The following is a 15,606-nucleotide window of genomic DNA, read 5'->3' on the forward strand; positions in this document are numbered from 1 at the left end:
CTACCATTTCTTTACCTTCACTAGCTATGTGTTTTGCATGAATCTTCTGCTCAACATTTCACTAGGGTAAAAAGACATCTTAGTGATCTCTCAAAGAGAGTAAGTAATTTAGTTACAGCTAATTCCCTTAACAAGTAATTAAGGATAATAAATCACGTTATTAATATTATAAGTTAATCTCATAGAATTTTAATTGATCCCTCAACATAATTGAAAGAAAACAACGAATAATACCAAGAATTGAAGTATTCCATTAAAGAGGAAAATCGATAATGCAATTTCAAAATCTACGAATGGAAGAAGTTCAAATCGAACAAGAACGTGTGTTCCCTAACAAACAACAAGAATTGGAGGCATAACACATAGCCTTCCTTTTATCTTCGTCATGATGGTAAAATTCCTATTATGCTCGACTTACTATGGAGGAAACAAGGTACAACACAACTCGTCATCAAAAAAATCAACCGGAAAGAATTGAACTCGAACTGTAATCGTTTTGTATCCATCATAAGCATTCAACCTGTGCATGGCACTTATGCTACTGCAGGCATGTCCTTGAGCCATGCATCCAGTGGCTTACCGATCGAGTAAACTATGAAACCGATCTCCCTCAGCTGTTCCACGTTCATGATGTTCCTTCCATCGAAAACAAAAGCCGGCTTCTGCATGTTGTCGTATATCCTCTTGAAGTCGAGTTGCTTAAATTCATCCCACTCTGTCAGAATGCAAATACCATGAGCACCCTTGGTTGCCTCATAAGCATCCCAGACACAACTGACCTGCTTAACAGTTGCAGGGCTCATGGGTTGCAAGTGGAGAGGATGGTCCCAGTCAAACTTCTTCATGGAAAGATCCCGTTGGACCTGGTCCTCAGTGACCTGCGGATCATATATGCTCAACCGAGCTTTGTCTCCCAAAAGTCCTTTGCATACATCAATGGCAGGGGTTTCCCTAGTATCACCGGTATCCTTCTTAAAGGCAAACCCTAGAATAGCAATCTTCTTGTTTGAAACAGTGTTGAACATTGATGATACAACACGGTTAACAAATCGGTTTTTCTGATAGTCGTTGATTTTAATGACTTGCTTCCAGTACTCTGCCACCTCAGGAAGGCCATTGCACTCACAGATGTAAACCAGATTTAGAATATCCTTCTGAAAGCAGGATCCACCGAAACCAACACTAGCATTCAAAAATTTGGGCCCAATCCTCGTGTCCTTACCAACAGCATAGGAGACCTGCGTAACATCAGCCCCAGTTGCCTCACAAAGAGAAGACATGGCATTTACGGATGAGATCCTCTGAGCCAAGAAAGCATTGGCAGCAAGCTTGGAAAGCTCTGCAGACCAAAGATTGGTGGTAAGAATTCTCTCCTCAGGGACCCAATGAGCATAAACAGCCTTCAATGCTTGGACAGCCTTATTGCCTTCTAGGGTTTCCCGCCCTCCAATAAGAACACGATCGGGGTTGAAAAGATCTTGAATTGCAGTTCCTTCAGCAAGAAATTCTGGGTTCGAAAGGATTTGGAATTTGATTCCCTTGCTGTTGTGGGTGAGAATCTTTTCAATTGCCTCCGCAGTTTTGACAGGGACTGTCGATTTCTCAACGACAATCTTGTCAGATTTCGATACGTCCGCAATCATGCGGGCAGCACTTTCCCAATATGTAAGGTCTGCAGCTTTGCCAGCTCCTAGGCCCCGAGTCTTGGTGGGAGTGTTGACAGAAACAAAGACGATATCAGCCTCATGCACATGTTTCTCTACATCGGTGCTGAAGAAAAGATTTTTTCCACGACATTGTTTGACAACATCTTCAAGACCAGGCTCATAGATAGGGAGTTGGTCACTGTTCCAGGCAGTAATCCGAGGCACAGAGATATCGACAACAGCCACTTCAATATCCGGACATTTAAGTGCGATCACAGCCATCGTCGGCCCACCAACATAACCAGCTCCAATGCAACAAATCTTCATTTTCTTTGTATACTACAACCTAAAAAAAGAGAAACAACTATTCAAATAACATAATGGCGAAAACCATTCCTGGATCCACCCGACTCCAAAACTTAGAAGAAACTTAACAATTCATTTCATCTTGAAAACAACAAGATCCATATGACAAGTTGTATTTCAACATCTGATCATCACCTTTTCAAGTGCATATCTAAACTATGTTACTTGGACTCAAGGTAAGTGTTGGATACTAGTATGCATCTATGAGCCTAATAAGAAAATAAGCGACATAGCTCCTGTACAATACAAACGTTGAACTAATAATAAAATGAACAATTACTTGAGAATAATGTATAAAACAATGACCAGAGAATAATATACCATCAGATCTGACCAATGCATCAAAGCACCGACGCCTATCTCTAGTTACATTTTAACTAACAGATCAGTAAAACGATAGATCCAGAAAATGTAAATTGAAACTAATGAAATCAGTACAACTGAATTCAGATCCGTAAAAATCATCTTGGATTCAAAGTTCTCATTCAAGTTTATTGAGCAAAATGTTTACATACTTCACAGATCAACCACAGATCTGTTTGGTCGAACCAAGCTTTACGAAATTTGAAACTATTTACATCACTTCATGGGGGGAAAAGAAAGCTATTTTGAATCTGGTCAAATAGAGACTCAAATCAAGAACTACCTCTGAAAACGAGTCAAACCTTAAGCCAGTTAACAACCAAAGTAATGTCAGCTAAAAAAGAAAAAAACTATCCATTTTAATTCATGGAAAACCAATGTAAAAAAGAAGGAAAATTGAAACTCAGATAAAGAACCGACAACTCGCCACTCGGGGGGAAATTGAAGCAGAAAACGAAGCAAGAAAAAGCACACTACCCACGAAATGAAGCTAACTAGATCAAATCAAGAAAGATGGTATCTCTAAAGACAATAAAATGGAATAATTTTGTATTAATTTACCTCAAAAAGATGATTTTCTAAATAGAGACCAAGGAGTTCAGACTTCAGAGAGGAAGAAGAAGAAGAAGATTGGCGTTTCGCTTCCACGACTATATGAAGAATCAGAGTGGGGATATTTATACGAGGGGGTAAATACGTCACGTGATTGCCAACGGGCAGAATTGTCAACGGGAATTGGCTGGCAAGTGAAAACGGTGCCGTATTAGCATCTAAACGCGCTTCTTTTTTAACAGCAAGGCATAATCTGTTCTGGACTCGAATAACATGGAGACCTTCCTTGATTGCTGCAGGCAACCCATTTTTTTAATAATAATAATTATTTTAACATGATAAAATGTATATTTTTTAAAAATATGCTAATGAATTGGATTAAGACTTTGACCAAGTTTTATGCATAAATAACGTATTTATATGTAAGATATATAACGCGCTTTTGAGACAAAAAATTTATTAATCTATTTTAATGATCGAAAAGAGTATTGTTGTCTTTTAAAATCTCGAATTGGAGTAATCGCGTATACATATATGTTATTAATAGTTAAGAAATACTCTACACATATACTTAGTTTTACCTTATAATTACTCCGTACCATTTAAAAAAATATAGCAAACTAAAATCACACCGAATAATATCATTGAATAAATAAATCTTTTCATTTATAGTATAAATAATTGAGGTCTATTTTTATGCTAAAACCCCATCTCCATAATTTTAGCATACACTATTTTGCATTACGTGATTATATATGATTGTTTGCAGTAATTTCCTTATCATAAACTAAGAAATTAAACAAAAGCAAATGGTATTCTAGTTGCACTTTGCCGGTTTCTAGTTTCTAACGTATTTTTTTATTTATAATTTTTTTATTTAAAAATTATATTATTATTATTATTATGTATTTTTAAAATATTGGTGTTGTTGTCATTACTATTAGAAATAATTTACATGTGCATTAAGGCCACATGATTATTGTGGCATAATTTTCTGGTGGGGAAGCGTGCGAATATGGAACCTTCAAAGCCAAGAATGAACTTTGCTTGACTCGGGAAAAAAGTTTTGATTGCAATTGAAGACATTTTATTAATAAGAAAGAAAAAGGGTCTAACGATGATGATTGATAATTATAAGTCAAAAGGGTATATGAGGTACTCCACACTTTTTAAAAAAATCAATGTGGTCCTCTATTTTTTTTCCATTTAATGTAGCTCTCCAACTTAGAAAAAAAAGATTTAATGTGTTCATTTGATTAATGTTTTTCGTTGTTGACCAACGGGATCATTACTTTATGCTGACGTGACACGTTAAGTAGGTCAAATCTCTTTTTTCTCTCAATTTGGTTCTTCAATTTAAGAAAATAACTCAATTTAGCCCTCTTATTTTTTCTCTTCTATTTTGGTCACTAAACTTTAAAAATTTATAATTTAATCACTCAACTTTTTGAATTGCTCCAATTTTGATCATCATGATTATCAATGAACATATTGTAAACAGCCCCACCTTTGATCTTCCGTTGTCAGGTCGACAAGTTGGTTTTGATCAATCCGAGTGTGTATGCAGAAGGCAAGGGAAGCCTTGTGAAGTTACCGGAACTAGTAGCGTATGCCGGGGTGAGTCTCATTATCTGACATTTCCGCTTTAATTGTTGATTTATTCCATCAATGAGCTCAATGCTAACATTTTAATGCTTATCGATCAGGTTAATTTACTAAAAACATTCCCTTTACGCCTTTATGCAAGCCTATTAGCTTTCAATGGCATACCATTGTCCAAGAGCTTAGACTGGACAAATGTAAGTTTCGAGTTCCGAATATAATTTATTCTATCGCTGTCAAGTTTTTCTTCTGCAACAATTTGCTATCTCTAAAAAGCCATTCTCTGGTCTCGTTTTTCATAAGACAATACAGGCAGATCGCTTACATTGCCACATGCCATGGTGGGAAGATGAACCGACTAAAGTTCGAACTAAGTTGTATTCTGTATGTGTTATGCTAATAGAATACACAAGATGAACTGCTAGGGAATGCTTGGTTGGAAACCATGTTTCTAATGCTTGTTGCATATTAGGCCAAATGGAATTGGTCAGGTGATAGTTTCCTCCATCAGTCTGACTATTTCGAACGACAAGCTGTTCATTACATCTCAGACATAGTAGTATTAGGTTGTCGTAAGTAGGAAGCCGAAACATCTTTAACACTTACGAATTTTGTTATATGCAGGTGAAGAAGAAAACATTGATCATCTGTGGAGAGAATTATAAGATAGTGCGCAAAAAACTGGCAATGGTGAGTTTTTCGCATTTCAGGCTGTTATTAACAAGATCCTACTTCAAGTTGCCCGATCGAACAATCGGAAAATTACCAACAAGAGCTGCTTATGGAACACAAATTCTCTCATTGCTTGTTCTTATATTCGCAATGAAGTCGATACAAACATGTTTATGCAGATACCTTCCTTATCAAGAAACAACGCTGAAAACGTATGGTTTAACGATTAACTTGGGAATTTTCTTTCTCGACATGTTAGAAGAGACTGCTTTCCGAGCTCCCGAAAGCAAGCATGCAACAAGAATCAGATACGGGTCATCTTCCTCATGTTAAGAAGCCTCACGGTGACGTAAAATTGATTGCCGAGTTTGCACGAGTCAGTAGTTGTCGAGAGTGAGAACCAAACTGCACAGATAAGCAGAAGATGCTTTTCCAATGTTCACTAAATTTTTTCTAGTTAGTTTCTCGGGTGCATGAAAATGTAAACATTTACGTTCAATTTGTATACAAGTAAAACAAAAAGGGGAAGGGAAAAATATATAAATTTCAATTAGATTTCATTCTGTAAAATAGTTTTTTATTAAATAAATCACGATCAAATAAAATATAATTACGACTTCAGATTAATTTTCTATTAAAAGCATAAGTATTTAAAGTAAAAGGTTATCTTTTTTTTGCAGTAAGATTGTTGGGTTGATTGGGAAATAATTATTATCCAAAAGAATTGCTTTTCCCAATCTTTTTTAGGTTTCTTTTGCTTTTGATTCGTTCCGTCTCGTCTTTTAAGAGATAATATTGGTCCACCAAAATTAGTGTGACAGTCAAACTGCATGAACATGCAATAAATAATTGATTACTATAAATAATAGTTAATGCAGATCTTAAAAAAAGAAAGTCGCACTCCACTTTTCTCTACCATAGAAACTACCTGACCCATTCTTCTCTCTTACATTTTCTTGTTTCCCCTGCAAATGCTGATCTCCAAGACCGAAATCCCATTGTCGTTTTCCCTTTCACCAATCACAAAACTCGACCCTTCATCAAATACAATGAATTGAATTCCCAGAACTCTTTTCACCTCGGTACATATCAGGTTTGCACTCTCTTTGTTACATGTTTTTATTTGTTCTACATGATCCAATGACTTGTTTTGATGCATTGAAATATTCTCTTAATGGGGTTTTTGTTTTGTCTTCAATACTTTTGTTTCTGCTACAATTGGTTGGTTTCTTAGGCTCTATATGTATATATATATATATGCGCGCGCGCACACATAACCAAGTTGATGATTTTATCTCAATCTTCATTCTTTGTTACTTGGTTCATTGACTTCAGTGTATAAATGTATGAAAATGTTTACTACATGGGATTTAATTTATCTCTTTTGTCTTTTTTTACTTTTTTTGTTGTTCTAGAAATTATTATTTGTTCTGATCTAAGAAAGATATTATTTGTCTATGCTGATTTTGAGATCTTTATAGATTTGTTCATGAAGCAATTACTTTTGGTTTTGTGCAGTCCTAAAAGTTGCTAAAGTTTTTATTTTATTTTATCTTGACAGAGAAAAAATGGACACTTTTTTAAAGCCAAGTTCAGCCTCAGGGATGCTTCTTCCCCATTCCCCTGTTGTTTCTCTAGGCAGACCACTTGGGCAGTTTCCTTTAATCTTGGGAGGCTCTTCTAACAGAAAAAGGTTATTTATTTTTTATGTTCAAGCTCCATACTTCTGGTAAGGTGTGGCTATCAAATCATTGATGGAAGAAGATGACGATGTTGTTGTTGCAGGAGGAATTTAGTAACCGGCAATTGGCGGTGCGGGCCAAGAATAATTGCTGCCTCAAATAGGGTGTGTTTACTGATGCATATTGGATTATTGTCATTGGTTCTTTTTCTGATAAGTTGGGGAATGGATGCTAAAAGTTTTGATTTCTATGGCAGGGTAATTCCAATGACACTTTCGCCGATGATGAGGATGGTTTTACATCAAGGAGAAATAAAAATTCGGACGCGAAAAAAGACAGGTTAACCGAGACGAAAAGAGCTTTTTCTGAGGCTAAGGCCAGAGGAGAAGCCCTTGAAAAAGAAAGAGATCAATTGCTTGAAGATTTTGCTTCTTCGGAGGCTAAACAGAAGGAAAATGTGGCTTCTATTTTGCATGACAAGGAATTGGTTGTTTCGGAACTGGAATCGGAGAAATCTCTGCTCCATCAGAAGCTGCAGGAGACAGTGGAAGAGAAATCTGCCTTAGAATCTAAGTTGGTTCTTGCAAAACAAGACGCGGTTGACCTTGCAGTACAAGTCGAAAAGTTAGCGGAGATTGCTTTCCAACAGACCACATCTCACGTATTAGAAGATGCCAAGCTGAGGGTTTCAGCTGCAGAAACATTGGCTGCTGAGTCAGCTTTTCAAATCGAAGATCAAATAAGAAAATCCACCGAAGGTACTATATCCTCAATTATTGAGGAGTCCAGAGATGCTATAAAAGAGGCCCTTGATGTGGCAGAAAACGCCAGTGAGCAGGCTATGAAAGCTATTGCAGCATTTACTAATGGTATAAATCCCATTGATGCTATTGCTTCTGTTCACTCTGAGAATATTAAGTTACAAGGTGCTGTCAGTGATTTAGAAGCTCAATTACTGGTTTCGAAAAGTGAGTTCGACAGGTTGAAACTGGAGCTTAAAATGGCCCAAGAACAAGCAAGTGCAGCCGAACTCCGAGCCAGTAATGCCGAGAAGGCATTGCTTGAATTCCAAGACTTGAGAAGGAAAAAGGCTCTTGAGCAGGAAGAGGATATTAGGTATTTATTGGAGAGAATAAAGAAAGAAGCAGAAGAAAGAAAGAATGCTTTGTCCAAGGCTTTTAACGCCGAGTTGCAAAGCATCAAGGCTGCTGTTGATGCTGCCAAAGACACAACGCACTCGAGAGAAAACGCTTACATGAAAAGGTGTGAAGCCTTGCAGAGGTCACTGAGTACATCAGAAAGTGCTTTAAATATGTGGAGACAAAGAGCAGAGATGGCACATTCATTGTTATTGAAGGAAAGATCAGAAAAGGAAGAAACCAGAGATGATGTCTATGTTTCTAACGGTGGGAGAATAAACCTTTTAACTGATGATGATTCACAGAAATGGAAACTTCTTAGTTGTGGTCCACGTAAGGAGATACCTCCATGGATGGCAAGAAGGATATGGAGTATCCGTCCCAAGTTTCCTCCTCGAAAGGCCGACATTTCTAGAGCCTTAAGGTCCAAGTTTAAATCTTTGGAATTGCCCAAACCTGATAAGGTTTGGTCTATTGCTGAAGAAAAGGTTAGAGAAGGTGATATTCTTGTTGAACATGTTATGGAAAAAGAAGTAATAGAGAAGAAAAGGAAAACTTTGGAACGAGCACTTCAACGAAAAACAGTTCAATGGCAGAGGACTCGAGAAGAAACAAAATTTGGTTAGTTTTCCTTCTTTTCTTGTTTGTACTTTTTATCATTCTTATGTCAATTTTGAGAAGCAGGGTCATATCTAATTTGCTTTGGAATTTGAAACACATTGCAGAGCCAGGAACTGGAACGGGACGAGAAATTGTGGTGAGTTGTTGGTTGGATATACTTGTTCTTGGTTCATTTTTCATGATACTGACTAACAGAGGCTTCATGATTTTAACTTGAAGTAGAGATATCTATAAATATATTATCCTGGTCAAATGTCCACTACGTTTGGAAAAAGAAATGATTTTATTTGGCTAGTATAGGACTTAAATCTTAATTTGTTGGTCTTCAAGTTCCAAGGTTTCAATTGGGAAAGCTGGAGAAGGCAATGGTACGAGGAGTTAGCTATCAAGGCTGCTGATTTATCACAAACAGGGATTACTGCAGTCTGGTTCCCACCACCAACAGAATCTGTTGCACCCCAAGGTAAACCTTCAATAGTTTCAATGGTTCGTCTACTGTTATCTTATTTGTCACTGGAAACGTGGCTCATCTGAAATTTAAGCCATTCTATCACTTTTGATAGAGTAAATTGTCGTTCTAGATGACGTACCGTGTATGTGTGTGGTTATTCTGGAATGGAGGATAATGTAATGGTCATGTTATGATAATGTTGCAATCCTAAGAAATCTACCTAATGAGCAGTTTTTTTTCTTCTTCCAACTATTTGTTCAGTAGTACACACATCAATTAACATGTATGCAGTTGCTAAAAATTGTGGACATTCATATTGTGTTCTGCACACTATCATAAATTATATGGAATAACATGCAGGTTACATGCCTTCTGATCTTTACAACTTGAACTCCAAATATGGATCTGTTGAAGACCTGAAATCTTGCATAGAGGAAATGCATGCTCAGGACCTTTTGGTATGTGGAGCAATTTTTAAGAATAGTAAGCTTTACTTGTTAATGTTTGGGTCTCCTTTCTTCTTGCTTCAGACATTTTCATTTTCTTTGTTGGTTCAAAGCCTTGGAATAGAATTTCTCTATATATTTATGTGCATTATTAAGAAATTATTGTGTTTAATAAGAAAGATTTCGGAACAAATACTAGTGTCATTTTAACTTTTGAGCTAATCTTGTATTCCTGAAAGAGCGAAAGGCCAAGAAACATCATCTTTCTTCTTGGAAGTTGCGTAGATGGTACTTTTATGGTGAGCTGAAACTTAAATTGTGTTGCCTATGTATGCAGGCATTAGGAGATGTCGTGCTTAACCATCGATGCGCTCATAAACAGGTAAAATTCAGTGTTTTTTAAGTCATTATTTTACCTTTTATCACCGCATTTTCACCCTTTGACTTCAAACTATGCAAGAATAAAGTGAGTGGTTATGGAACTTTATTTATTACTATTTATCAAGAGAGTCTGGTTACATATTGTTGCACATGTCCTTTTGCTTATTTGCTCAAATACTGCAAATCCATTTTTATTCTGTGGTGGTTAATTTTCCATTGTATACAACTTTAACTACCATGAATGAGAAAAAATTGCAGCTAATCTTTCTTTGGGCAGTCAAATGACATAAACACAGAAGTATAAACTTCTATGGCAGTCCTGATCTTGTTGGCAAGGCTAAAAGTTTGACATGAACTTTAACAAGTCTATAGCAGGGATGCATTTAAATGAACTTTTGCTCATTTCAGAGTCCGAATGGTGTCTGGAATATTTTCGGTGGCAAGCTTGCTTGGGGACCTGAAGCTATTGTTTGTGATGATCCGAATTTCCAGGGGCGTGGAAATCCTTCAAGTGGTATGTATATGATAAGGTGGTGGGTTCAGAGTGTTTTTCCGTCCCTATTCGTTTAATCAAAATTTCAGTGGCTACTAGGAACTGGTCTAAAATATGGCAATCACATTTTGACAGGGTGCTGACTAACTAAATCAGCCATTGTTATTGATTGCATCAGATGACATGATATTTCCGAATATTAAGTTAATTGAAAATAGAACTTCCTGTAAACTTGACTGATTAAGTGTTATGTTTAGGTGATATTTTCCATGCGGCGCCAAACGTTGATCATTCGCAGGACTTCGTGCGAAGAGATATAAAGGAATGGTTGAACTGGCTCCGTAATGATATTGGTTATGATGGTTGGCGGCTTGACTTTGTGAGGTGAAGATTTGTCCAAAATTTAAAAGGATAATCAGAAACATAAAATTTTCACTTGACTCTGAAAAGGTGGAAAAAGAAGGCCAAACATTTGAAGATACCATGGATGATGCAATAGCTAACAGCACTGATGACTTGTTTGCTATTGTTTGCAGAGGCTTCTCTGGTACATTTGTTAAAGAATATATAGAAGCTTCACATCCTGCATTTGCTATAGGAGAATATTGGGACTGTATGGCTTATGAAAATGGTAACTTGTCTTACAATCAAGGTAATCATCTAGTATTGCCTAAGAAATATGAACTTTTTTTCTTCTTCCTGATTTTGTCTGAGACGGTAGCAAACTCCGTTTTCCTAAAGCCTGATTAATCTTCTTGTATTGGTTATTTTCAAAATTAAAACTTATTTGGTTGGTCTGGCATTTTATTGAAATAGAGCTTATATTGGGGCTTTTGAAAAGTTATTGTCAACTCTCAAAGTGATGATATCTGAACTTTTTCCCCTTCAATTTATGTCTAGCTGGTCATATTCATTGCAGAAAGGAGTTATATTTTGGTTGTTTAGTCAACAAGGCTTTGTTTACCAAACTCCTTATTCAAATTTGTTTACTCGGCTTCACAAATTGTGCAATGTCCAACATGATGCCCATTTTTATTCAGAAACCCTCCCTCGTTCATGTTTTGTGCCTCTTGGTCTTTCTGGTGACTAGATTTAAGTCCCATGTGCTTCCTTTTTCTCTTGATTTATATAATATTTTCATAGAATAGAATTACCCCAGTCCCTGCAATGATATATGGGACTTTGTTAACATGTCTAGATGCTCATCGACAACGGATAGTCAACTGGATCAATGCCACTGGTGGTACTTCCTCAGCTTTCGATGTCACGACAAAGGTATTCCTAAATAGTTTTCAACCCTTTTTGAGAAGGAACATACTAAAAAACCCTCAAGCGTTTGGACAAGCCAAGTGAGGCAAGAGCTCTGCCTGCCTGCCACACTTTTGCTTCACCATTGTCTCAAGTTGTATACATATTTGGTGCATTTTTTACAAGTTTTAATGTCCATATCCATAATATGTATGCAACTTGACCAAAATAAGCCTGGAGGAAAAATTGTTGTCATGTAGGTGCATGCTTTCTCCAAATGCAGACTGAAATAATTTGCCATTGCAGGGGATACTTCACTCTGCTTTACATGGCCAATATTGGAGACTGATAGATCCTCAAGGAAAACCAACCGGAGTAATGGGATGGTGGCCTTCACGCGCTTGTACATTTCTAGAGAACCATGATACAGGATCTACCCAGGTACTCCCTATATTGCTCACCGGCATGCATACATTCATACGTAAATACACATTACACAAATTCGGAGCAGTACCATCTTTCTGAGTGCCATAACAGGCGTACTTCTAGCGGAGCTAAAAGAAACTTGTAAGGTTCAGTAGCTTTCATGTATCACTTTGAGGGCTAAACTCTCCTCTGTAGTCCAGTTTAGAACATAGCTAATTTCTCAAAGGAACAACCGAAAGATTGAAAGTAGTTCTTTGAGATCACGATAAATCTTCCGTTGTCGTGTCTTAACTTCAAATAATTTTTCTGCAAGTTTCAGTCCAATTCGATCTGAGCCTTGGTACATCCCAATCATATCAGCTCATGAACTTGTCATATCGGCAGTGGAAAGTTACTAACTGTTTTGAGTTTTATTTTAGGGTCACTGGCCCTTTCCCCGCGATAAGCTTGGACAGGGATACGCTTACATCCTGACGCATCCCGGAACTGTAAGTTACCTGCCATCAAAACTGTCCTATGATTCCAGAAACAGACACATGTACAGAAATATCAAGGATGAACATGGCTGAATTACAGATTGCATACTTCTAATGCACTTCTCTCAATATGTTGCAGCCTGTATTATTTTATGACCACTTATACGAATTCGGCATGCGTGATGTCTTGACGGAACTAATAGAAGCTCGAAGACGAGCCGGGATCCACTGCCGAAGTTCTGTCAAGATATACCATGCCAATAACGAAGGGTACGTAGCTCGGGTCGGCGACACCCTAGTGATGAAACTGGGACATTTCAACTGGAATCCTTCAAAGGAGAATCAGCTGGATGGTAGTTGGCAAAAATTCATTGACAAAGGATCGGATTATCAGATTTGGTTAAGGCAATAATCTCAAGCCAAGCCACCAATAATCTCTACTTATATTATTAAACGAATAACGGCAATCGTGTACACAAAAACCGACGGAAACAAGTCCGCTTTTGTACCGACGACGACATCGATCTTGGAAACGGCAGCATACAACCTTGAATAAGTCATGGAATAAGAGATGAGGGTATCAGTTTGGTTCAAGTCAATAAATCTGATGAATTGATTTCAGCCATTTTTATGTATTCTTTTTTTTCTTTATCATTTAATTCCAATGTTTAAATTTTGCTAAAGTTAACTATACCGAGTTAAGTTAGGTCCAAGTTTGGTTAACTTAACTATGTATATTTTCGGTGTTACTTTAAATGAAATATATTCCATGGGACCTTTTGCAATATATGTATATCTCCTTATTCCTTTAATTAAAAATAAAGGCAATATATACTATTAAAGTAGAACAATTCGTCACTTGAGGGATTGCCTTTCATTTTTTTCTTTTTTCCAAAAAAAAAAAAAACGTTAGAGATGAACGTAATATTTTACGTTAGAAGAATGAATGCAAAATTTTAAAATTTTAAGAGGAATAGTTTGAATTTATAAAGTTGTAAGAAAGACGAAAACATATTTTCAATAAAAATATATAAAAAAATCTAAAATCTATAATAATTTTAAAGTTTCAAGAGAACGATTGTCCTTACCCTCCCACCCGATCCATCCCGGCTAGCCACAGCACTCGTTTGAGTAACATACACTACAAAGTACGTTATACCTAGCACACCATCTTCTATGAATTGAGTACAAAATAATTATTATTTATTTTATTGATAAGGACAATAATTGAAAGTTAGATTTATTAAGGGACGTTGTACGGAATCATGTCCTTAAAATATTAATGATATCTTTCTCATATATGATAAATAAATTGTCTTAATCTAATGTTATTAGAAACTTAATATGAATATTTCTGTCGTAACCGATTTTCGTCCGGGCACGAAATATTAAATTTTGGCGGGGAAATTAATGTTTAATAAATAATTTTGAAAATAATTTAAGAGTCGCCATCGGCCTTTTGGGTCAGGTAGGTCGAATACCTAAAAATATCTTTTAAAAGAGTTTTAAGAAAACATCAATTAAAAAAAATTAAACTGATCGGCGTTTATAACCAAAAATTCGTTCTTTTTAATAATAAAAAGGGATTCGTGGTCGGTTACGTTTAGGGAAGGATTAGCACCCCTACAACGCCCAAAATTGGTACTTTGCAATTATAAATTGTCTCTATTATTAAAATTTAAAAATTCAAAAATATATTTAATTTATAACCCTATTATTTCAAAATTTTATAAAAATATTTTTTTATTTAAAAATATCTGAAAAGAACTTCTAGGTGCCTTAAGACAGCTCTTTTCTTTGATATTGATAAATATTAATTTCAATAATATTGTTTACTTTTTAATTTTAAAATATCAGAATAGGACATCCAGTTGTATTGAGACTGTCCTTTCTTTTGATATTAAAAATAAATATTTTTTAAAAAATACTATTTATTATATATTTATGATCATAAAATATTTAACAATATAAAAATACAAATATTACTAAAATAATATATTTAAAAACAATAAAATAAATGAAAACATATAAAATAAATGAAGACATATAAAATAAATAACTAAATTATAATAAAAATAAAACTTAAATCTAATTCTTAATTAATTGAAATTATAGGGATTAAATATTTTATTTTCTAATTTAATAATTTAGTGACCAAAATAAAATTATCTAAAATTCAAATTTTATAATAAAATTAATTAAAAATATGAACTAGGGATAAAAAAATTTATTTATTAAAATTAAGGGATTAAATCTGTCATTTATCCTAAATATATTATTTTAATAAAAAGGACTAAAATAAATAAAATTAAAATTCGAAGACTAAATTAAGAATATTATAAATTTAATTTAGTGACTAGAATGTAAATTTTACAAATCCGGAGGACTGCGGACGGGGTTTAACTATTTCATAATTACGCGTATAGTCCTTCCCGAAACGACGTCGTTCGGGAAGGACTATAAGAGTCCAAATCGGCTGGCCCGAAGGGCCAGCCATTTCATTTTTTCTTTTTTTTTTTTTTTTTCTCTCAACAGAGAGAAGAACTCTCTGTCTTCTCTCTAAACTGAGAGAAGTTCAGTCGGCCGGCAGCCGTTAGCCGTCGTTCATCCGCCGTCAACCACCGCCGCCGGCCACCGTCTTCGGTGGCCGGAAAAATTTTTCTTTTATCTAAACGTAGATCGGACCGTCCTAATGACGGTTCCGATGTTTTTTTTCGTTAAACAACTCCTAATCGGAGCAAATCTTGAAAAATACCTTCGGTTTTCGAAGGTTTGCTGTGGAGCGTGGAGGCGCGTGGTTACTCCGGTGGTGGTGTAGCTTTCCTCGGTAAGTCTCTTCTTCCTTTTCTCTCTTTTTCTTCTGGTTCTTGCTGCTGGGATCTTTGGTACTAGTTTGTTTTTTCTTTTTCTGTATTTTTTCGTTTTCTGTTTCTGTCTCTTCTTTTTGTCTCTCCGTCTTCTTTTTTTCAGGTGGGTGGTGGCTTTTATAGCCACCACCGGTGTTCGTCTCGGACCGGTCCGAAGAGGGGGCTTCGGTGAGTC

General features: G+C 35.9%; 2 protein-coding genes across 2 annotated transcripts; one reads left to right on the plus strand and one right to left on the minus strand.

Moving 5' to 3' along the window:
* Positions 1–477: 477 nt before the first annotated feature.
* On the minus strand, positions 478–3,021 carry LOC120208391 (UDP-glucose 6-dehydrogenase 2-like). Its single transcript, XM_039207677.1, has 2 exons — positions 2,937–3,021; positions 478–1,992 (listed from the first exon to the last, which is right to left on the minus strand). Exon 2 carries the CDS (start codon positions 1,971–1,973, stop codon positions 534–536), a length of 1,440 nt encoding a protein of 479 aa, XP_039063608.1. The 5' UTR covers positions 1,974–1,992; positions 2,937–3,021; the 3' UTR covers positions 478–533.
* Positions 3,022–6,769: 3,748 nt separating this feature from the next.
* Positions 6,770–13,162, plus strand: LOC120208473. Its single transcript, XM_039207753.1, has 14 exons — positions 6,770–6,894; positions 6,987–7,047; positions 7,140–8,643; positions 8,748–8,779; positions 8,974–9,106; positions 9,455–9,552; positions 9,878–9,922; positions 10,330–10,435; positions 10,672–10,798; positions 10,951–11,066; positions 11,613–11,689; positions 11,969–12,103; positions 12,508–12,576; positions 12,704–13,162. The coding sequence occupies exons 1-14, from the start codon at positions 6,770–6,772 to the stop codon at positions 12,974–12,976; spliced, it is 2,901 nt and encodes a 966-aa protein (XP_039063684.1). The 3' UTR covers positions 12,977–13,162.
* Positions 13,163–15,606: the final 2,444 nt, after the last annotated feature.

The sequence above is a fragment of the Hibiscus syriacus genome, unplaced genomic scaffold, assembly GCF_006381635.1.
Source record: "Hibiscus syriacus cultivar Baekdansim isolate YM2019G1 unplaced genomic scaffold, ASM638163v2 tig00016563_pilon, whole genome shotgun sequence".
NCBI classification, from domain to species: Eukaryota; Viridiplantae; Streptophyta; class Magnoliopsida; order Malvales; family Malvaceae; genus Hibiscus; species Hibiscus syriacus.

What these genes read in the sequence shown, in the direction of transcription:
- LOC120208473 (XM_039207753.1), top strand. Translation starts at nt 6,770, where the DNA reads ATGGACACTTTTTTAAAGCCAAGTTCAGCCTCAGGGATGCTTCTTCCC. An exon ending in AGAATCTGTTGCACCCCAAG is followed by an intron (nt 9,107 to 9,454) that starts GTAAACCTTCAA and finishes AATAACATGCAG; the next exon opens with GTTACATGCCTTCTGATCTT. An exon ending in TCCTGACGCATCCCGGAACT is followed by an intron (nt 12,577 to 12,703) that starts GTAAGTTACCTG and finishes AATATGTTGCAG; the next exon opens with CCTGTATTATTTTATGACCA.
- LOC120208391 (XM_039207677.1), bottom strand. Translation starts at nt 1,973, where the DNA reads ATGAAGATTTGTTGCATTGGAGCTGGTTATGTTGGTGGGCCGACGATG.